At 35.1% G+C, this 22,608-nt stretch overlaps 10 protein-coding genes across 10 annotated transcripts; 3 read left to right on the forward strand and 7 right to left on the reverse strand.

The window, feature by feature from the left end:
• Nucleotides 1–127: 127 nt before the first annotated feature.
• OCA2 (Oca2p) lies at nucleotides 128–640 on the forward strand (the record flags this gene model as incomplete). The annotated part of the gene is made up of 1 exon (XM_019181133.1): nucleotides 128–640. The coding sequence occupies one exon, from the start codon at nucleotides 128–130 to the stop codon at nucleotides 638–640; it is 513 nt and encodes a 170-aa protein (XP_019041628.1).
• Nucleotides 641–647: 7 nt separating this feature from the next.
• Nucleotides 648–1,535, reverse strand: WICANDRAFT_76590 (HPP family protein; the record flags this gene model as incomplete). Its single annotated transcript, XM_019184415.1, has 1 exon — nucleotides 648–1,535. The coding sequence occupies one exon, from the start codon at nucleotides 1,533–1,535 to the stop codon at nucleotides 648–650; it is 888 nt and encodes a 295-aa protein (XP_019041629.1).
• Nucleotides 1,536–2,010: 475 nt separating this feature from the next.
• Nucleotides 2,011–3,669, reverse strand: WICANDRAFT_24765 (sugar porter family MFS transporter; the record flags this gene model as incomplete). Its single annotated transcript, XM_019181055.1, has 1 exon — nucleotides 2,011–3,669. One exon carries the CDS (start codon nucleotides 3,667–3,669, stop codon nucleotides 2,011–2,013), a length of 1,659 nt encoding a protein of 552 aa, XP_019041630.1.
• Nucleotides 3,670–4,067: 398 nt separating this feature from the next.
• HIS5 (histidinol-phosphate transaminase) lies at nucleotides 4,068–5,629 on the forward strand (the record flags this gene model as incomplete). The annotated part of the gene is made up of 2 exons (XM_019182643.1): nucleotides 4,068–4,475; nucleotides 4,528–5,629. Exons 1-2 carry the CDS (start codon nucleotides 4,402–4,404, stop codon nucleotides 5,627–5,629), a joined length of 1,176 nt encoding a protein of 391 aa, XP_019041631.1. The 5' UTR covers nucleotides 4,068–4,401.
• A 53-nt stretch (nucleotides 5,630–5,682) lies between these two features.
• NUP159 (FG-nucleoporin NUP159) lies at nucleotides 5,683–10,034 on the reverse strand (the record flags this gene model as incomplete). Its single annotated transcript, XM_019183000.1, has 2 exons — nucleotides 5,683–9,939; nucleotides 9,993–10,034. The coding sequence occupies 2 exons, from the start codon at nucleotides 10,032–10,034 to the stop codon at nucleotides 5,683–5,685; spliced, it is 4,299 nt and encodes a 1,432-aa protein (XP_019041632.1).
• Nucleotides 10,035–10,359: 325 nt separating this feature from the next.
• WICANDRAFT_82471 (porin) lies at nucleotides 10,360–11,526 on the reverse strand (the record flags this gene model as incomplete). Its single annotated transcript, XM_019185384.1, has 2 exons — nucleotides 10,360–11,219; nucleotides 11,505–11,526. The coding sequence occupies 2 exons, from the start codon at nucleotides 11,524–11,526 to the stop codon at nucleotides 10,360–10,362; spliced, it is 882 nt and encodes a 293-aa protein (XP_019041633.1).
• Nucleotides 11,527–11,804: 278 nt separating this feature from the next.
• WICANDRAFT_25445 (aldehyde dehydrogenase family protein) lies at nucleotides 11,805–13,298 on the reverse strand (the record flags this gene model as incomplete). The annotated part of the gene is made up of 1 exon (XM_019181146.1): nucleotides 11,805–13,298. One exon carries the CDS (start codon nucleotides 13,296–13,298, stop codon nucleotides 11,805–11,807), a length of 1,494 nt encoding a protein of 497 aa, XP_019041634.1.
• A 1,564-nt stretch (nucleotides 13,299–14,862) lies between these two features.
• On the reverse strand, nucleotides 14,863–16,096 carry END3 (End3p; the record flags this gene model as incomplete). Its single annotated transcript, XM_019182538.1, has 1 exon — nucleotides 14,863–16,096. The coding sequence occupies one exon, from the start codon at nucleotides 16,094–16,096 to the stop codon at nucleotides 14,909–14,911; it is 1,188 nt and encodes a 395-aa protein (XP_019041635.1). The 3' UTR covers nucleotides 14,863–14,908.
• Nucleotides 16,097–17,016: 920 nt separating this feature from the next.
• On the forward strand, nucleotides 17,017–19,605 carry AXL2 (Axl2p; the record flags this gene model as incomplete). Its single annotated transcript, XM_019184416.1, has 1 exon — nucleotides 17,017–19,605. The coding sequence occupies one exon, from the start codon at nucleotides 17,017–17,019 to the stop codon at nucleotides 19,603–19,605; it is 2,589 nt and encodes an 862-aa protein (XP_019041636.1).
• A 158-nt stretch (nucleotides 19,606–19,763) lies between these two features.
• Nucleotides 19,764–21,461, reverse strand: WICANDRAFT_98915 (uncharacterized protein; the record flags this gene model as incomplete). The annotated part of the gene is made up of 2 exons (XM_019186672.1): nucleotides 19,764–21,361; nucleotides 21,407–21,461. The coding sequence occupies 2 exons, from the start codon at nucleotides 21,459–21,461 to the stop codon at nucleotides 19,899–19,901; spliced, it is 1,518 nt and encodes a 505-aa protein (XP_019041637.1). The 3' UTR covers nucleotides 19,764–19,898.
• Between the last annotated feature and the right edge of the window lie 1,147 nt (nucleotides 21,462–22,608).

Here is a 22,608-nt window from a genome sequence, read left to right on the forward strand (position 1 = left end):
TTGGATTTACTATTATGTAATCATTGTTACGTAATCAAGGTTCAATTTTCGCGAATTCTGCTTTTCACCAAATTCATGATCTAGGGCAAATACATCATCATGGTGTTAGATCTAATCTCAATCAATAATGACAATTTACGTCCCTCCTTTGAACTTTTCCCTTGTGGAAGATGGTATATATAGATCTGGCCATCCTGTGCCCATCAATTTCCCATTCCTTAAGACTCTAAACCTTAAAACAATCATCTATTTAGGTGATAAAGAAGACAATAATGATTACTATAATTTCATCAAGGATCAAGGTATAGAATTCCATTATATTAAAATGGAATCATCAAGTGAACCTTTCATAATGAATGATCCAAAAGCCATCTTGGAAGCTTTGGAAATTATAGTAAACATCAAAAATTACCCAATTCTAATCCATTCAAATAAAGGAAAGCACAGAATTGGTGTATTGGTTGGTATAATGAGAAAATTACTACAAGGTTGGTCCATTACTGGTATATTTGATGAATATGATAAGTTTGCTGGGGGAAAAGGTGAAAGTGATATAGAATTTATTGAAATGTTTGAACTACAAGAGAAATTAATAGTTGATAAGCAAAATTTACCAGGTTTTGTAAGATTAGATATATGACATGATATCAATCTTTAGGTTGATTTTTATTATGATGATGTGATGCTAATCTGTTTCTTATCCCATGTAGAAGATCTAATTCCTCAAAAGTTAATGCTAATTCATCAGGTATGTTTAATTCATGACTTGTTATTTCAATTTTACCAAAATTACTAGTCTTTAATTGTTTATCATTAGATTTAACAGCAATAGTTTCATTATTTGATCTTTCAGGCTCAATTTTCTTAATCTCTTGCATCTCTTCATCATCTTTAATAGCCTCCTTTTTATAAGAAGTCCACCAATATTGAGGATATTTCCTCAGAATATTATTCGTTATACATGCAACACAAACCATCAAAACGCTACTTATCAAATGTGCAGGTAAATACCACCACCCCATCTCTCTGATCCCTTCATCAACTAATGGCATAAGCGCACTAGCACCACTAGGAGGATGAACACAGTTGAAAATACTCATAACAACACTTGATATACCAACACTTAGAGCCCCACCGATATATAAATGATCACGTCCATTAGAACTTAACTCAAACAATTTTTGTAATATCACTCCAACCAATGCACTTAGGAAATGTCCCATTATTATGTTTCTTGGTTGTGATAACGGAGCAGTATTTGCATTGAATAGTAGGATTGCTGAAGCTCCATAAGATGCTATAATTATAGGTGAATGATGCTGTATAAATACATGAGAATGTTTGAAAACTCCTTCAATTAATAAGATTGAAACAAATGAACCAATCAAGATGTCCAAGTATAGTAAGATTGATGAATCTTTGGATTTTAAATCTTTATGATGTCCTAAAACCCTTTGAACTAGCTTTGAAGGGATCTGGGGGATTATTGAACTGGGGTAGTATGGATTTAGGTAGTTATCAATTGAAAAGGGCATTGTGCTATAGCTTTTTAGATATTGGGAACAGCATAGATCAAAAGGAATTCACCTTCAAACAACTTCCTTTTATATTCTTAAACATTCAAATGGCTGTTCTTTCTGCGGTTTTAATGCTTTTCGTCTCGTTTTTGACGTTGTTGTTCCGTGACTCGTTTGACCTCCCTCAAAAAAAGCAAAAACACGAGTCAAATTGATTAGAACCCAGATGAAAAGACAGATTTGTAATAATGAAGAGGCCTTTTATTGAATTGAATTTGAATAGGTTATTTCATTACTTTTCTAGTTAATTTCATCCAGTTCTTTTCCTTCTGTAACGCTTTTCTGAATAATCTTCCGCCTTGTGGCACTTTAAAACGGCTCAACTCTACAATGATCCAAAAGTAATGCAACATGAAAATTATAACTAAATGCAAAGAATTATCATAAACAATCATTAAAAACGAATAAAAATACAATACATAATCATATCATATCAATCATGCTCACTTTTTGTTTGTTTAACTGAAATATCCTCCCTTTCTGTAGACTCCTCTCTTTCATCTCTATCTTCTTTTGATGATCTCTCAATCTTACTTAGAGCATACTCACGTCCTCTCCATGCTGGAACTTCAAATAAATGATCTATAACTTCTAATGGAACACCTTTAGTCTCTGGGAAAAACCAAAACACAAATAATGGGCCAACGGTCATACAACTTGCAAATAAGAAATAAACTCCATACCCCATGGCATTAAACATATTACCTGTGAATCTAGCAAAGATAAATGCCCAAAACCAATTACTTGAAGCATTAATAGCACTAACTAAACTTCTAACATCTTGATCAAATAATTCAGCACAATAAACCCAACAAGTACCATTAAAAGTTGCACCATAAACAAATGTCCAGATATAAAACATTGCCAAAGCACCTTTACCACCTGAATCTAATTTAACATTCCCAGTGGCTAATTTGGAAGCTGGATCACTGACTTTAATATATGCTCCTAAATACCACATGGCAATACCACAGGGTATACAACCCCAAAAGAACGCTGCACGACGTCCCCAATTATCCACAATTAAACCTAACCAAACAACTGCTGCAACTAATTTAATAACACCAAATAATCCAGTGGAGAATAATTTAGCATCCGCCCCTGAAAGTCCAATACTTTTGAAAACTGTAACTGAATAATAAGTGACGGCATTAATACCTGCACCATTTTGTAAAATAAAAGTTGAAGTGGATAATATTAATCTTTTAATATATCTTGATGAAAAAATAACAGTTTTAATTTGTTGGAAAATCCCTTCACCATATAATTTCCGTTTCAATTCACGCTTCTCCTCCATTTTACCCAATTCAAATTGAACAAATTCATGATCTTTAGGTAATGTTGTTATATAACTTAATTTTTCCTCAGCTTCATCTCTTTTATATTTACTAATTAACCATCTTGGAGATTCTGGTAAGAAAACCACACCGATCCAAAACAATCCACTTGGAATAATTTGCACAGCAAATGGGATTAACCATTGTGAAGTTGGATTAGAAACATGTTTATTAACTCCAAGATTAATCCAATAACCAACTAACCCACCAATTTGCCATGCAATCTCCCAAAGACCTGTTAATTGACCTCTAATCGAAGGAGGACTAATCTCACCAACATACATTGGAGTAATCCCAGAGCAAAACCCAATACCAACACCTGTCAATACTCTACCGGCATAAATAGCACCTAACCCTCTTTGAGAATTTGAAATTAATGAAATTGCTGCACCAAACGTTAGGAAAAATCCTGATAAAAACAATGCAATACGACGTCCATATAATTCACCAATTGGATAAATCCCCAAGGCTCCGAAAAATGCACCAACATGGAAGACACTAATGATGTTGGAATTCACATAAGTTGCATGAGAACTTGACATTTTATCAATACCAAATTCATGTCTGAATGATTCTAAAGTGACTGTCCCACCAATGAACCCGGTGTCATAACCTGAGATTATAGCTCCAAATGAAGCTAGTATGGCAAAGATATATGTACGCAAGTTGAAGATTTCATTGGGTATTGGGATTGGTGATTCAACTTTAGATTTTTGAAATAATTTAAAACTTTTTAAAACTTTTGAGGTCTTCATATTGGATGACCTTGTCTCTTTGTGAATTCCTCTTTTATGTCTCTATTCCTTTGGATGGTATGAGAGGATTAAATGAGTGAACTATGAGAGATCTTGGGTATATAGGTCTTTTCCTAGTTTTGAGGTTTATGTTTCAAAGATATATAGTTCGAGGAAAATGTGTGTAATTTTTTTTTTATTTCCATTGCAGATTTTTTTTCAGTCCAAAAACAACGTCCGGCTACAAAATTTTCTGGGGAAGTTGAAAATCAAAAGTCATTCGAATGAAATTTTGTTGGATGTTGTTGAATTGGGGTTATAAGTTATAAGTTATGAGGATTGTAAAGGTATTCACTGGTGTGATTAAGAGCCATAAGATCAGTCTGTTGAAAGTGATCACTAAAATGTCGTTAGCTGGTGAATCATAGGGTCTCAAATACGCTCGATTAAACTTCGTACTTTCCTCGCGAGAAAACTCATTTCCTCGAGCATCAAGGCCAAAGTATTCATTCCCCTTCTAAATCAACATCCATATTATATTCATATCCCTATTTCCTAACACTTTACTAGTTTTTCCCTGGTGGACATTCTGTTTTCGTCTAAAGCCGCTTGTCTGTCTGCCATTTCACAACGTGCCAGTTGACTCATCTCTGATTTTCGCGAATGCGTTTTTTTTTGGGGGGCCTCGAGATTCAAAAGCGATAACGAATCCTTTACATTGTATTTGACTGTGTTAGATTTTAACCAAGTACAATGGCTTCTTTCAACTTGGATACCTTGGTTAGACCAAACATTTTGTCATTGGAACCTTATCGTTGTGCTAGAGAGTATGTTAATCCAGTCTTAATGCCCTTTATTCGTGTCTAACATTATTAAAAGTGATTTTACAGAAGGTATATTACTAGATGCTAATGAAAATGCTCATGGTCCAGCAATTACTGATATATCCCAATATGAAACCACATTAGACTTACACCGTTATCCAGACCCTCACCAAATTGAATTGAAAGATAAATTAGTAAACTTTAGAAATTCTGAAAACAAATTTGAAATCACAAAAGATCAAGAACTAACTAATGAAAATTTATGTCTCGGTGTTGGTTCAGATGAAAGTATAGATGCGTTAATCAGAACATTATGCTCCCCTGGGAAAGATAAATTATTAATTGCCCCACCAACTTATGGGATGTATTCAATCTCTGCTACAATTAATGATGTTGAAATTGTTAAAGTCCCATTAGATTTCCAAACTTTCCAAATCCAACCTGATTTGATCAATGAAGAATTAAATAAAGACCCTTCAATTAAAATGGTTTATATCACTACCCCTGGTAACCCTACAGGTACTTCTATTGATTTCAAACTCATTGAACAAATTCTAACAAATCCAAACTGGAATGGTATAGTAGTTGCTGATGAAGCTTATGTTGATTTTGCACCAATTGGTACTTCTTTATCAACTTTAGTCAACAAGTATCCAAACTTGGTTGTCTTACAGACTTTATCCAAATCTTTTGGTTTGGCTGCTATTAGATTAGGTATCACTTTTGCTAATAAAAGATTGGCTAGTATTTTAAATGCGTTGAAAGCTCCTTATAATATCTCTAGTTTAACTTCATATGTGGCTCTAAGGGCCCTAAGTCCACAAAATGTCAAACTGATGAGAGATCGTGTTGAAATTTTGAATTCTGAAAGAGGTAGATTGTGGAGTGAATTGCAAAAATTTCAAAATATTAATAAAAGATTATTAGGTGGATTATCATCAAATTTTATTTTGGTTCAAGTTATTAATGGAAGTGGTGAACCTGACTCAAAATTAGCCAAATACTTTTATGAAAAGTTGGCTACAACTAAAGGTGTTGTTATTAGATATAGAGGTAATGAACCTGGTTGTCCTGGTGGGTTAAGAATTACAATAGGTACTAAAGAGGAAAATGATACATTATTAGAAAAATTACAAGTTTTGATCAATGAGTTATAGACCTAATTTATAAACTTAGGTATTATTAGACTTCATTATAATATACATATAAATCATTTAAAGTTGACTGTGATTGAACTAGCAGATCTTTGTCTCAATGCTTCATTAATTGCACGCTTAGCATTCAATCTCTTGCTCAAATCTTCAACTTTCATCTTGGTAATACTTCTATTCTCCCATTCACTCTTTTTAAATGATTTGGTTTTACCTTCATTCAATTGTTCAAGAATCTTTGTATGATTAACATTCAACTTGGCAATTTGTTCTGTTAATTGCTTTGTATCTCTAGAATAATCTCTAGTTACCGAATTGATATGATTAATAACTGCATGAAGAGCAGCTGGGGTAGGTGGATCATTATAAAAGATATTGGTTGCAGTCTTTAATGACATGATTTTTTGTTCAGATGTTCTTAAATCATCAGCGACTTTGGAATACTTCTTTCTTATCTTATCTTGTAATATCAACACTTCCACTGGTAAATCACGAGCATTCAAAATTGCCTTATCTGTTAATTTTTCTAATGCAAATATTTTTTCTCTCATTCTTGAAGCTTGTTTTTCAAAAGATAAAATCGTATCTTGAACAGTTTTAAATTTGGAGTGTTGTGAACAAAGTTGATCTTTCAATTCAATAGAGTCTTGAGCTTTCTCATGAATCAACTTGTTCACAGTACCAGCTTCTGATAATCTCCAATGATGAGCATTAGCTATTGATTTCTCCGTATGAATTGGTTCTTCTTTCAAATGTTCATCAATGAATCCTCCAATTTTTTGACAATTTTCTTCAATAATTGAAATTTCTGCTTGAGTATCATAATAAATCTTTTCCAATTGACTGAAAATTGGGTCTGAACTCAATTTTGGATACTTAACTTGTCCCAAATGTTGATAAGCAGGAACTTCTGGTGGAACGAAAAATGAACTGAAATAGGCTTCATCGTCTTCAAAAGTCTTCAATGCAATGGATTTGGTTTCAACAACTTCAGTTTGAGTAGAAACATCTTGAAGTTCAACAATGGCAGAAACACCAACATCACTTGTTGGGATAAAAGTTTGAGTTTCAGCATCATGCATCTCAATAGGTTCAGCTTGAATATTTCTTTCAACACGATCTGCACCGTCATATTTGACATTCTGTCCCTTCACTTCTTCATATAAGTTTTCCTCTTCAATGTCATTCAAAGAGTCAAATGATGAGCTATCTTTACCATCTTCAGCCTTGACATGTTCAAATCCAATATCTTCTTTACTTTCCGATGATTTATCATCAATGTTCAAGTTCTTATCAACCTGTTCACCTAGTTGTTCAGTTGCTTGATCTTGAGGTTTTTCATGTAGTATCAACTCTTTATTGAAGTCATCCCCTAATTCATCAGTCTCATCTTGTAAAGTATTATTTAGCTCTGATTGATCAAATGATGAATCAGCAAATGCTGTGGTATCATTTTTGTCACCTTCATCATCTTGAGCTTCCCCTTCATCTTCATCTTGATCACTTTCTTCATCTTCCTCTCCAGCTGCATTATCTGTCTCAACTTCATCTGAGTCAGTCCACTCTTTATCAACTTCTTCATCAAACTTGGCAAAATCATCAATTGGATCTTCTTTTTTCTCCTCGCTTTTAGATACATTCGATTCCTTCACTGATTCACTTTCAGGTTTTTGAGTAGATTGGTTGGATTTCTCTATTTCTGGTTTCTCTTTTTCTGGTGTGGCTGAAGGAGCAGTAACTGGTTTATCTAGCGGTTTGGATTCTTTTTGTTCTTCTTTCTCTGGCTTAGTTGAAGAATCAGTAGCTGGTTTCTCTAGTGGTTTGGTGTCTTCTTTAGCTGTTTCTGTGCCTTTAAAAGTATCATCTATTTTAGTGGCTGCATCCTCGAAAACATTCTTGTTCTTACTCAACGCTGAAAGCTTGTTATCATTTGCAAATTGGCCAAACCCACCAAGTTTTGGAGCTTCAACTTTCTTTTCTTCTTTAGGTTCATTGTTAATTGGCTTTTGAGGTTGTTGACCAAATTTGAATCCTGTATTACCAAACCCTGTAGACCCAAATCCTGATGAGGCAGCAGCACCTGTTGAGCCAAATCCAGTAGATCCAAATCCAGAACCAGAAGGTTTACTTCCAAATGCAACATTACCGAAGCTTGTAGGCCCTGAAGGTTGTGGTTGTGATTGTAATGCGATTGGGGCAGTTGCTTCTTTTGTGATGATTGGTTGTTCATCTTCATCGTCTGATAGCCCTGGAACTTTGATTTTTGAAGGTTCATTAGCAGCACCAAATAATGTTCCACCCAAATCTTGTGTCATGGAAGCGAGAGCACTAGGTTTATTCTCATTATTTTTATTTGCGTCCCCAATTAATGATGATGCAGGAGTTTCTTTGGATTGATCAAAAACTGATTTTGTCTCACCAGAAGAAGCTCCAAATGATGCACTTGTTTGATTGTTTGAAAGTCCTCCAAATGGTGACTCTGATTTGGTTTCACTGTTCAATCCTAGACTAGCAAAAGGTGAATCTGACTTTGGTGCTGACGATCCGAATGCAAATGGCGAGTCAGATTTTTTATCATCTTCTTTACCTTCATTGTTTAATCCAAGACTTGCAAATGGGGAATCAACTTTTTGCTCATCTTTTTTACCAACTCCTGAAAATGGTGATTCTGTCTTTGGTGCTGATGATCCAAATGCAAATGGAGAATCAGTCTTTTTATCATCTGGTTTACCAAATGCAGAAAATGGTGATTCTCCAGTTGTTGATTGATTGAAACCACTTGACCCAAATGCTGGTTTTCCAGAACTAAAACTACTTTGTCCAAATCCTGATGATCCAAATGCAGCTTTATTAGTTGAGCTTTGCCCGAAACCTGATGATCCAAACCCTGAAGAGCCAAATGCTGGTTTATTTTCTGTTGAGCCAAATCCACTAGAGCCAAATCCAGCAGATCCAAACGCTGGAGGTTTATCAGTTGATGTCGTTGCGCCAAAAACTGGTTTATTTCCTGTTTGAACGTTGGATTGGCCAAACATAAATGGTTTCTTTTCTTCTTGAGCAGATGGAGCTATCGGTGCTTTAGCTGGTGAATCCACAGGGACATTTCCACCTAATGCAGCTTTGTATAATTCATCATCATATTGCTCCACTCCATCAGGCTTTAAGCTACCGTTTTTCAGATCATGAACATGGAAGACATACCACCCTTGTATTTTACCATCATTACCCAATACCCATACACTTGGTAACCAATCAGCTTCTGAAACACCTACACAAGGTTCTTCAATTTTACCAGTGGTGCTTATATCTGTGATTAAACCAATGGCGTTGATATCATTACCAGTGTCATCATTAATAGGTAGAGCTGCTCTTGCTTGATCTAATTCTGGCAAAATAATTTCGGATTCTGATATACCTGTAATCTCCACTGATGTAGAAGAAGCAGTAACTGTGAGGATAGGAAACGCATTTGATAAATTATGGAATGTTGATGAATAAACTGTTGGTTTTCTCAAAACTGAACCGAATGCTGGAATTGCATCAAAATTCTCTTGGAAAATGTCTTTTCCTGCACTTTTATCATGAGTAATTATAAAAGTTTTGAAATCATATGATGGATCTTCTTCTTCATCTTGTGGAACTTCACCATACACGACGAAGAACTTGAAAGATGATAACCAAACAATTGATAAAGGAAGTAAGTTTTCTTCAGATAGCTCTTCAGGACGTTGGATGGTGACCTTTCTTTCGCCTGCTAATGTAATTTGATTTATCGAACCATCCAAATTGGCCACAGCTATTTGTTTCCCCTTTGGGGACCAACTAAAATTCAACACTTGAGTTGAGATAATACTTTGTGACTGGGTTGCTAGATTCAAAATGCACAAGCTAGAATCAGTGGTCAATACTGCTATTATGGAAGGGTTTGTTGGTGATGCAGTGAAGAAATCAATTTCTCCATTTAACGTGATTGTTTTGAAATCAGTAGTTGATAGCTTGGTATAATCCGGAACTGGAGCAATTCTTAATTCTGATCCAGTACATATTATAAGATTGTTTTCATCTCTTGTGAATCCAATGCTAGTAACGTTTGGGATGTTTAGTTCATGACGATTTGTCTTAAAGCTTTCTTCTGAGCTTGCAATATCTGTTTTCAAATCTTTCAATAAACCCAAAACAACTTTGTCAGATCCAGCAGCTGCAAAGATACCTCTATGGGTGGAATAAGTTAAATTGTTTATATGTTTGAAAGGTAATTTCTCTTCATAGTCTTGAACTAATTGGATTGATCCACCTAATGATTTATATCCAAAATCCTAAAATGTAAAGTTAATATATTGATTCCAGTGATCAATTGAGGCATACTAACATCCGTCGAGTTGGACTCAAATTCCTCTCCTAGCTCACTCATGATGATGATGAGCAATACAACAATAGGATTGTAGATGTATTTGTTGATATTCTTGGTATCTGATCTCTTCAAAGCGTAGAATTCTATGTTTTGGGATCGAAATTATTTACTTTTGCGGGTAAAGTTCGCGAAATCAGAACTGAGATCACCGACATCTGCCATAAACATTGTAACACCTTTAAAACCTATAGACTACAAATTGAATTGATCACATTATTTATTTATAAAATCGTATAGAATAATCATATATATCCACCTTTACTCAATTCAATTGGGCTATTTAAAAAGGGGAATTCGGTTCATGATGAGCTTAATCTCAAATCTCTTAAGCAGAGAATGATAATGACCAACCTAATTTGTGGACTGGTTCAGCTAATTTCAAAGCATCGAAAGAAGCACCTAAACCTAATTTAACACCTGGTCTTAAAGTTTGTTGGTAAGATAAAGCAGTGATACCTGAGTCAGCAACTTTAGCTTTAACAAAAGCGGTTGAATCCAAAACGTATTTAGTAGCGAATTCAATACCAACAGCTTTACCAGCAGCAGCATCAGCTTTTGAATCCCAAGTAGCTTTAGCACCGGCTTCAACTAATGGAGAGACACGGTGGTAGTAAGCAGCAGAGAAGACAGACAAGTTGTTAGTGGCGCTAACTGAAACGTTGTAAACTGGTTGAGCGTAACCAACAGCAGCTGAGTAACGAGTAACTTTAGCTGATGAGATATCGTAACCAACTTCAGCACCTGCAGTGAAACCGTCATGACCAACAGTAGCATCACCAACAAAGGTTGGACCTTTTAATAAATCAAAGAAAGCTCTGGCGGTAACTGATGGTTGGTTGAAGAAAACATTCAATTTAGCGCCTCTGGTACCGTTTGGAATCAAAGTGGTTAATAATTCAGCTTTTAAACCTGGAGTCAAAGCTTCAGCCAATTCAACTTTGGTGTCTAAAGCATTAGCAGTGTTCCAACCTTGAGTTAAAGTTAAACCTGAAGCTTTGTCAGAGAATTTAGCTTCCAAGTTACCGGCAATGGTACCTTCTTTTGAAGATTTACCTTTAACAGTGAAGGCGACACCATTTGGAGCGGTGGTTTGGATATCAACAGCAGCTGGAGCTAAGTGATAGAAATCTTTGTTCAATAAACCATTTTGGTTTTTAGAGATATCTGAGAAGACTGGAGGAGCCACTGAAAGAATTGTTAGTGATCTTGGGCCTCTTTAGGTCAATTGCGGTGTATACTCACTTGTGCAGTTGTGTGAATATTAGTGATACAAACAAAAGTGTTGTTGTTGAACTAGTTGTTGTTGTTCAGGTGTGGAAGGGGGAAGAAAGAAAGATGTTGGAGGTGATGATGCCTGTGTGTTTTTTTTTGGATCTCGAAGACCAACAAAAAAAAGCAGAATTTGGCAATTTGCACGTGAAGGCCCAATAAAACAGCGAGACACTTTGAATTCAGGGGCTCAAAGGGAACATTTCCATTTGACATGATACATCGTGGGCACTCAAGTACACACACACTTCCTGAATCCTGATTCCTGATCAGCCAACCTCGCACAAGCTTTCAGCTACGAAAAACCGTTCTCCCCAAAAACCGTTGGCCAATCAAATCTCTTGATGTGTTTTCCAACATCTCGGTGTCCCGTTTGCTTAAAGTGGCCCAAATCAAGATCAAAAACGTTACTCTACAAAATCATCTCAAAGCCATAAACCCATTTAAATTATCATCCAGTAATTACAAAATAAACTCATTAATTAAAAACAGATCTCAAATCTATTCAATTTGTCTGTTAATTTTAACTCTAACAGCTTTAACTTGGGTGTAGTTATCTAAAGCTTCAGAACCCATTTCTCTACCAATACCAGATTCCTTATAACCACCAAATGGAACTGAAGCATTGAAGTCATTGTAAGTGTTGATCCAAACAATACCAGCTTCTAATCTTTGTGAAACATCCAAAGCTCTGTCTAATGATTTGGTGTGGATACCAGCTCCTAAACCATATTCAGAATCGTTAGCTCTGTGGACTAAATCATCAATAGTTTTAAATGTTGAAACAGTGGCAACTGGACCAAAGATTTCTTCTTTCAAAACAGTGAAATCATCACCAACATTTGTGAAAATTGTTGGTTGTAAGAAATAACCTTTAGTACCAATTCTTTCACCACCAGTTAAAACTTTAGCACCTTGGTCTTTACCCTTTTGAATGTAATCCAAAACTTCTTGGAATTGATCTGGGGTAGTTTGAGCACCTTGATAGTTTGTTTCATCGAATGGATCACCAACTTTTAATTTTTCAACTTCTGTTTTCAATGCTTCAATGATTTCCTTATAAATACCTTCTTGGATATAGATTCTTGAACCTGCACAACAAACTTCACCACCGTTGAAGAAAATACCAGTGATCAAGTTTTGCACAGTGGTTTTAACATCAGCATCATCGAAAACGATGTTTGGTGATTTACCACCTAATTCTAAAGTAACTTTCTTCAAGTTAGATTCTGCAGCTGCAATCATAACACTTCTACCAATTGCAGTAGAACCAGTGAAGGCAATCTTCTTGATCTTTGGGTGTCTTAAGATAGCATCACCACATTTTCTACCAGAACCTGGAACAATGTTGATAACACCTTCTGGGATACCAGCTTCAACTGCTAAGAAGGAAGCATATAAAGCAGATAATGGAGTAGCAGAAGCTGGTTTCAAGACAACAGTGTTACCAGTAGCTAAAGCTGGACCAATTTTCCAAGCCCACATCATCAATGGGAAATTCCATGGAATAATTTGACCACAAACACCTAATGGTTCTCTTCTAGTATAGTTGAAATAACCTTCACCAGTGTTGATTGATCTACCATCAACTTTATCAGCAAAACCAGCAGATGATCTCAAGTATGAAATAACTAATTTAACATCTGATCTTGAACAGTGTAAAGCTTTACCGTTATCTAATGATTCAATTGAAGCTAATAATTCGGCATTTTTTTCAACCAATTCAGCTAATCTGTATAGAGCCATTGCTCTAACTTGTGGTTCAGTAACTGACCATTTCTTGAAAGCAGCTGAAGCAGCATCAACAGCAATGTTAACATCTTCTTTGTCAGCTTCGTGTAAGTTGGCAATCAATTCTTCGTTTGAAGGATTGGTAACTTTGAAAGTTTTACCACTGACTGATGGGACTAATTTGTTGTTGATGAACAAACCAGTTGGTTGTTCATATTCAATGTTGTTTGGTAATTTGATTTTGATGGAAACTGGAGCAGACATCTTTAAAATTCACTTGTACTAAAACAGGTATTTCGGAAGCATTTGAATTCTAGTTGATAAATCTGGGGAAATTTAGTTCCTTTTATATTCATTTGAAATATGGATTCTCAACGGTATCCTAAAACCCAATGACCGAAGAAGGATCTAAGGGTGCCCGTCATTACTAACACTGGCGGAATTTAGGGCTCCAAGGTTTCAATAACTTTGTTCAACTTGTGAAAATGTTGAGTAAAAATCGGTTAAATGAAGGGACTAGAAATTTGTTTTCCACCAATTCTTTAGGCCTTTCTAGTCTCTGCCCCTCGGTCCTGGGCAGAGGGACAATCATGGGGCGGTCTGGATTTTAGTTCAACGAAAGGATTTAAGAGTAAATTGTTGGTGTGTAGAAACTAGAGAATTGGACTAAACGAGAACTCCCGAGCTATGAGAAGAGCGAAGGTTGATGATGATACGATTTTGTGTCAAGTGATTGCCACCAAACCCTATAATTAAGCTTTGAAGTTTGAGGTCTTGAGGTATGGTTGTTCTTTGTTGATGCGGATTTTGAATTCGATGAGTTGAACTCTGAAGCTTAACAGCGAGTAGTCATGGTGTGCTATCAGCCTCATTTCTCCAGATACACATTGTTTGGCTTTGATGAACGTACCACAATCTCTTCCTTTATAACCAGATTTCCCTCGATATGGTTGGATAGATTAACTTTAGCTCCTGTTCAGGTGGGAGATGTTTTCTACATTTCCAAGCTTCAATTCGTTTAACCTGATCCAGGGCTCAGTGATAATTTAAGCTCCCTTCCCCTCATTTGCCAACGCATCGAATTCAACAGTAGAGATCCAACATAAACGCTTAAACTCAAGCTCTGTAGGTTGCAAACGCCGATTTATTGTCAAGATTCAAGAATTGCCAGATCTAAATGAAGCCATAGATCTTTCCACAACTAAATAGTAATCAATGATATCTACTGGGTTCTCATTACAGCTTACTATGGAGCTATGATAACTTGTACTGCCCGGGAGAATACCGTGAGCTTTTAACCCCATACTTTTGACTGTTTCCTGTGTATTCAGCCTTTCTTGTTTATACACCTGTTTCTTATGCCCGGATGGGACTAGACTCTATTTTTGACGTCCAGTTCTCCCTGAAAAAAGTGATGAGTTCTTGAAACCTTGAGCTTTGTGGGCAAACTGGCGACAGGAACAAAGAAAAAGGTTGGAATACTTGCTAGGATTCCGAGTATGGGAGCGGTACATTGTGAATGGTAATCAGGATCTTATCCATCGATCGTGTGTTGTTGTACAAGGAGTCCTAACCATATAACTAGCGAACTATTGCAACATGTGTACTAATATCCGGTTGTCCTCCCACCAAAAACAACTGAATCGAAACAGAGTCGTTTCTGTGCCATGATTTATTGTAAATGACGTTAGTAATTAGTTCGGTCTGTTGTGATCCGTTATTCTTTTCTGTGTGGGATCTGTATTACAAATGTAAGGGAGAATGTGATTTGGAATTTGAAGATAGATTCAGCACTACACACAAAAAATATACCCAATAACATAGTCGTCTCGCATTTTAAATTATTAGAGTTGTGAACACCTCTTCTTAGCATCTTAAGCTGATGATTTTGCTTGTGCTATTTGATTCTTCAACTCGTTGTATTCATTCTTTTTCTGTTGTAAATATTGTTCCAAAACTTGAACTTGACTCTCCACAGTATCTATATCATTAGAGATCTCTGATAAATCAACACCGGTTTTACTATCTTGAACCAACTGTTTTTGCTTATATTCCAATAATTGTTCTAGTTCCTTTCTTATTTGTAAAGTTTTGTTACTTGTTGTCCCATTACCATTTAAAACATTATTTCTTTCATTAGTTTTGGAGTCAGTTTCTAGTTCCTTTTGACGGACCTTTTCCTCTAAATCTGCCAATTCTCTTTTCAATCTAACTTCTTCCCAGTCTGTACCCTCTGTAGATGAAAAATCGGTACCTTTAACGTTCTTGGATAATTCAGAGCCTCCAATTCTCTCTAGGTAATTGTCTGCAAATGAATGTTTAGAGTTACCACTTTTGTGAATATCAGCTTGATGGGAATCTAGTGAATATTCTGGGGTTTCTTTGGAAAATGTTGCTCTCAATGAACTTGGTACACTTCTTGGAATTCTTTTCCCTGTGGATCTTTGATTTAACATGTGTAAAAATACTAAGGTTTGATCTTTATCTATTGTTTCTGAAGATCTTGGATTGACTAAATTCCAGGCAGAACTAATATCAGTAGCTGGAACATTTGGTAATGTGTTGTATAATCCATTCAATGAATCGTAAGTAATTCTTCCAAATCTATCACTTGCACTTGAATAAATTTCTTCATATCTACTCTTATCATTTGGAGAAATGTACCAATCAAACTGATCACTCAAACTACTCTCTTCATCTTCCGAATCTGAATACCTCAATTGCTGTTGATCTTGACCAGATAATGCTCTATTTGCTTGAATTAAATGTGCTTTGCTTGAAGGCACTAACCAATCAGGTAATTGTGAAGGTAATGATGATATAGTCCCATTGACTAAATCAAAGATCAATCTCATACATATGCAAAATTCTTCAAAATCTAAAGATCCATCACTATCAATATCTGATAAATCCCAAATTGTGGATAAATTTGAATCACTTAATTTTGAATTTTTCAAAACAACACTAACTTGATCCCCTGTTAATTTATTATCAACTGGTTTTAACCCACTGAAGATTTCCCAATACTTCTTGATTTCCCATTCCTCTAGTTTTGGAGCCATTATGAATTGTCTGCGTTTTGATGTTGAGCAATGCTATTGATGATGTGGTTTTATATGTCAAAGGGGAAAAGTATACCTTCGATTTCGATAAATCAGTGGGCAATTCTTGAAATTCGCGAAGTTTACCCTCTCATTAGAAATTCGCGAATTCGATCACTATAAGTGACGAAAAGGGAAAGTACAAATTTTGCATCAGTTTAATTTAAATTCAAGATTGAGTTGGTAATGAATTGCAGCGGTGGATGAAAATGAAATTTGTCACTACGTCTGAGGGTTATTTTGAGTATGCCTACTTATGAAATTGTTTTAATCCTTGTACGCTACATTCTGCTTGTACGTGTTTGTATGTACACTGATGGATCCCCTTCAAGCCAATTATACTTCCTAAAAGAGTAGCTTTTCGATTGAAAAAAGCCAAAAAGTACCTCGTATCCTAGACACAATTCTTCAAGCTTTTAAAATTCATTTTTAAGAAAATTCTGCCAGCATCTCATTTAATTATGTCTCACTGAAAAATTTCATCAAAACGCGTGAAAAATCGCTGGTTCGCGCCGCAGAATCGCGACTCCTTTGGCGAAAATGAAAACAAAGATACGCGTCAAGTGTTGATAAAACTTTGAAAAAGAACGTTCATTTGAACGGATTGGGAAACCTCACTACAGGAACAATGTACACTCATCCCTTCGAAAGGCATAAGATACATGAAATCTAAATACAGAATTATGTGGACCACTAAACAAGAGCACACAGAGATCTTGAGATTAGAGAAATGGGAAAAAAATTATCATCACCATCAAGGGCTTTTTCTTTTTTACCTTTAACTTCTTGTCTTTTCACATTATCAACATATAACAAAGGGTCTCATTAACCGTCCATTCATTTTACCTTGAGCTTTCAATCTTCAATATTCTATATTCAAGATGAGCTTTCAATTAATCCTTAGATGTTGTTTTATACTATGGTTCACGTCAATAATACGAGCTCAACCTCGTGAAGGTTTCCCCTTTGATGAACAATTACCAACTGTCGCAAGAGCGAATGAAGCTTATGAATTCCAAATGTCAAATGAAACTTTCATCAGTTCAGATGGTGATGTTACTTATAGTGCTAAGGACCTTCCTTCATGGCTTTCATTCGATCCAACTTCAAGAACCCTTTCAGGAACTCCAAATGATCAAGATGTTACCGATTCTGCTGGCTTCACATTAATGGGTCAAGATAATGATGGTGAAATCACTAAGCAATACTCAATTGTTGTTTCAAAGAATAAAGGTCCAACCCCATCAGATAGTTATACTGTTTTATCTCAATTATCAGATTTTGGTCAAACTAATGGACAAAATGGTTTGGTCTTAGCTCCAGGAAAAGTTTTCAATGTTACTTTTGATTCTAAAACTTTTGATTCTGATGATGAAATTAAAGGCTATTATGGACGTTCTTCTGACAGATCATCTTTACCAAATTGGTTATTCTTTGATAGTTCAACTTTAAGATTTAGTGGGGTTGCACCAGCTGTTAATTCTGAAATTGCACCAGGTTTCCAATATTCATTCATTTTTATTGCAACTGATTATGCCGGTAATGCAGGTAGCTGGGTTGATTTTGATATTGTTGTTGGTTATCATGATTTAACGACAAGTTTGAAAGGGGTTACAAATGTTAATGGTTCTTCTGGTGATGATATCAATTTCGAGATTCCTTTAGAGAATGTTTACCAAGATGGCGCTGAGATCTCTTTGGATAACATCTCTTATGCTGGTTTAAACGGTGCTCCAGATTGGTTAAAATTGGATAATTATACTCTAGTTGGAACTGTTCCAGAAGATTTCAAATCTGGTTCAAATGATACATTCAATGTCACAATTTATGATCATTACTCAAACAGCGTCGTTTTATATTTTGCTATTGAAACAATTGATTCATTATTCTCTGTTGATTCTTTCAGAGATGCAAATGCTACAAGAGGTTCATATTTCCAATATTATTTTTTACCATCTCAATTCACTGATTTTTCAAACACAAACTTGACAGTTGAATTTGAAGATGCAGATTGGTTATCATTCCATAGTTCAAACTTAACCATCAATGGTGAAACTCCTGATGAATTTGATGAAACTCAAGTCACTGTTAAAGCGCATTTGAAAAACTCTGATGATTCTGATGAGTTGTCTTTCAAAATTTATGGTTCTGATCCACTTTCAAGCTCCTCTAGCTCAAGATCACATTCAAGCACATCCTCAAGCTCCTCAAGATCATCTGCTTCTGCCTCATCCTCATCTTCATCAGGTGCAACAGTCTCTGCTACATCTGCTTCTTCTAATGGTAATGTTTCAAAATCACCATCTGGAAGAAACAAAAAAGCATTAGCCATAGGTCTTGGTGTCGGTATCCCATTATTTTTAATTTTGGTTGCAGGTATTCTTATCTTTTTGTGTTGTTTCAAAAGACGTAAAAATGATAAATCAGATGAAGAAGATTCCTCAAATTCACCAAAAATTTCCAAACCAATCTTGGGTAATCCTGCTAATGGACCAAATTCTAGATCACCAAATGGTGCTTCTCCAATGAGTGGTGCTGCTGCTGCCAGTGGTGTTTTGGATGAAAAACAAGATTGGAATGAACCTCATAGATTAGGTGCTTTGAATGTTCTGAAATTGGATGGTAAAGATCTTTATGAAAATGAAAGTAATAGTTCTTCTTTGACTAAAGGTGACTCATTTGATAGTATTCATGATGATACACATTCTTCGTTATACCATGATGCATTACAAGCACAAAGCACAGATATGTTAATGAGCGGTGGTGCTGCTGCTGCTGGTGTTGGTGCTGCTGCTAATCATTACAACAAAGATAAAGATGCCATTCCAAAGAAATCATGGAGACAAACAATTGATTCCAAGATTAACAGAGAATCATTGAACTCATTAGCCACTGTTTCAACAAATGAATTATTTAGTATAAGATTAGCGGATGATGATGATATTAGAAAAGATCCAAGAAAATCAAATCTAAGTTTCAGAGATTCAGCTTTCTTAGGCTCAACAGCATCTTCAATTTTGACCAGAGATGATAGTGGTAATATTCAAAAATTAGATAGTGATGGTAACATTGTTGATTTGAAAAATAGACATTCAAAAGGAAGATCGTTAGATGTTTTGAAAGAAGAACAAACACCACATTTACATCAACCTTCATCATTCCAACCAACAACTAACAAATCTTCATTAGTCAATGATACTTCATTCTCTTCAAATGCCACAAGTTCAACAGGTGGTGAAGAATTTTATCCAGTTGAAACAACAAATGGTATTGAATGGAAACAAAACCAAAAGAATAAATTCACTTTTGAAAATGGAAGTGTACATACTCTTGGTGATACAAAAACTCAAGGAAATAATGGTAATAATAATAAGGCAAGATTGGTTGATTTTACAAATAAGGCGCGTGCTGATACTAGTAATGATGTTAGTCAATCTACTTATGAAACAGCAGAGATTGAATCTCTTTGAATTGTTTTTGTATGCCAAAAGGACATTTGATTTTGTGAGTTTATTTATTTAAGTGCTTTGATTTTTTCAATATGGGCGTTTTTGTTGTTGTTTTTTATATCATGATCAATCCAGTTTTAATTTTAATTTTAATGAGTATCCGATTAATTTGTTTTCTTGGAGAGAAAAAAGTAATGGACTATAGTCATTTTGTATAATGTTAATTAAATAATGAAATATTTTAACTACATGTACCTGTTTTCTCTATTAATTATATTGTGTGAATATGTAAATAACTTGAATTAAATAATAAATTAATTGATCTCTTTGATTTGTTGAGCATAACGAGCAGTTTCTAGAGCTCTTCTTCTACCTTCAATGAATTCAATCATTTCTGAATAAGTTTCAGGAATAACTGAAGAGAATCCAGGATCTGGAATACTATCTTCAGTTGAATCTTTTGGAACAAAGAATGAATAGACGAATGAACCTGATGGTGTTTGTTTTGGATCGTTCAATGCTTTAACAGAAGTATCAACTTTAACTTGAATCAAAGTACCTGGTCTATTCAAGAAATCATCTGGATTTCTACTTATTTTGTTTGTTGGAACAGCATCAAAATGTAAGAAACTATCCTTATCAAAAATCTTAGCTTTCAAGTCATCTTTTGGAACAACATCTTCCTCATGAATATGTTCAGTATAAACAACGGTGGAGTTCATGAACAAAACAGAACCAACTGGAACTGGAGCTTTAAAAGTGGTTGAATCTAAGGAAACAAATCTTGGGAAGGCACAAGAAAATGAAGCAGCAGTACAATAAGCCAATTCAAATGTTTGTCTCATCAAATAACCACCAAAGATCATGTAAGAATGTCTGTTTCTGTATTGAGGTTGCATAAAAGAAGTTGATTGGGTTAAAGTATCTTTCATAAATGAAACGTTTTTAGGTAACGGGTTGTAATTGGCCAATTCTTTTGAGGTTAAGAACATTTTATGAATTAATTGAGACTCTTCAGAAGTTGGTGGTCTTTTATCAAGTGATTCATTAACTTTTGCTAATTTCTTTGCAGCATTTTGAGATTCAGCTCTTCTATAATCAATCCATTCTTTTTCAGTAATTGGCAATAGTCTATTGATTGGGAAAGATTTATGAGTTTCCGGATTTCTTGCGACAAAAGTAAAGCTAGCAGTTAAAAACACATCATCATCTTTAATATCTTCTTCTTTCAAATCTTTCTTTATTGAACTTTCAGTAGTTGAAGCTTTAATCAGAATTTCCATTGAAGATCTCCCTGTCCAAACGACTGAACCTGATAAAATGAAATTCTTATTTTCAATTTCATCAACTCTTTTCAACATATAAATACGACTAACTTGAGCAGTAACGATAATTGGAGCAGCTGGACTAACGAATCTATAACTAATTCTACCAGCTAAAGCATCAAGGTCTTGGAAAATTTGACCCATACGTAATCTACCAGCAGCATTAACATAGAAGTCAGTTAACCAAATATCTTCTTTGAAGTTTAAAGTTAAATAACTAAAAGATTCAGATCTTGTCTTATCTGAGATAACTGGTGTTTGAGGAGTATTATAAGCAAATGAATCAATAACTTTACCTTGAGCCAATTGACTTTTTCTTTCAGCAAGGGCAGTTAGCCAAGTAGCTCTCTTTGTAGCATCATCAAAAGTGGAAACAACTGTACTGGCATCTCTCTTATCAGTTAAAATTGTTGTACTGGCATCTTCAGCGGCACTAGCATCATTTGAACCAGCTTCAAGATTAGCAGGACTTGGAGATCTAGTTGTTGATTGTAAACGAGTCAAAGCTCTTAGTGGTTGTAAAGGTTTTAGGCTCTTTGTGTATCTTATCATTCTTGTATGGGTATCCCTTCTTTTCGGTAAGAAATCGATAAGTTTGATGGTTAAAACTACTTTGTTATATAGGTAGACACAATTTTTTTTCGCGAAGCCCTCATCGCGTTCATTACCCTGTGAACCCGTATCAATCTGCTCCGGGACCGAGCAGGTTGGCCATCAGACTATGGTACAGCCGTGCTATTTCACCACTATGGGAATGGTAGGCAAGCGGGTGAAGTAGGTGGTGAGATACCCCTAGTTTGGTGTTGAATTGGTTTCAAATACGCGTTAATGTTGTTGGTTATTCTATCTTGTGAGACGTAATTATTGTTGAGAGTAAAGAGGAGAATGTTTATCCGATTTACAACGAGATCTGGACATTAAAATTAATCCTGATCTCAAAATTACTCGATCTGATTGTTTTAATCGTAGCCGGTATTTAGACTTTCTACTTTCTACGATAAATATATTATAGTGTACACGACATTCCCCGAGCCTGAGTACGCTAATGTTCCCTCTTTTTACGTTAGCGTAACGTACTTGAGTCTTGAAGTTGGCGGAAACCTTGTTGATGGAGTACAATACTTTTGACAGATTAACCGAGACGTTTCTTTCGCGGAAATATATTGCAATTTGGGCTGAAAACTGAAAAACTAGCTACAACTCAACAAAGTTGTGAAGCAAAATATATTGAAAAATTGTGATAATAAAATTTGAATCTCTCTTTCTATAAAACTCTAAAAATTAATCTTTTTCCCTTAATATTCGACTTAATATTGTCCTTTTTTCAGTTTTCTTCCTAATTTTTTTAAAATTTCAGAATTAACCAGCTTCTACTTTTTTATTCTACTTCAAAATTGAACAAATAAAAATGGATTAATTTTTTTTTTCGAAAATTGGCATTTCAAAACCTGATTCATATATTTTAATAAGTTTCTATTAGTTTTATTAGATATTTAGATATTGTTTCCTTCTTAGTTTTTGTGAAATCATTAAAAACAGCGTATTCCACTTACAATTTTCGGTTTGGGCACTTCAATAAATAGAAAGTACCAAATTTTGAGCTATACGAGTTTATGCTTCTATATTTTAAGCATTTTTCTTATAGATTTATATTGGTTTATTGTATTATTTAGTAGAATCAATTTTTCCCAAGTATCGG

This window comes from Wickerhamomyces anomalus (assembly GCF_001661255.1).
Source record: "Wickerhamomyces anomalus NRRL Y-366-8 unplaced genomic scaffold WICANscaffold_1, whole genome shotgun sequence".
Lineage (NCBI taxonomy): Eukaryota > Fungi > Ascomycota > Saccharomycetes > Phaffomycetales > Wickerhamomycetaceae > Hansenula > Hansenula anomala.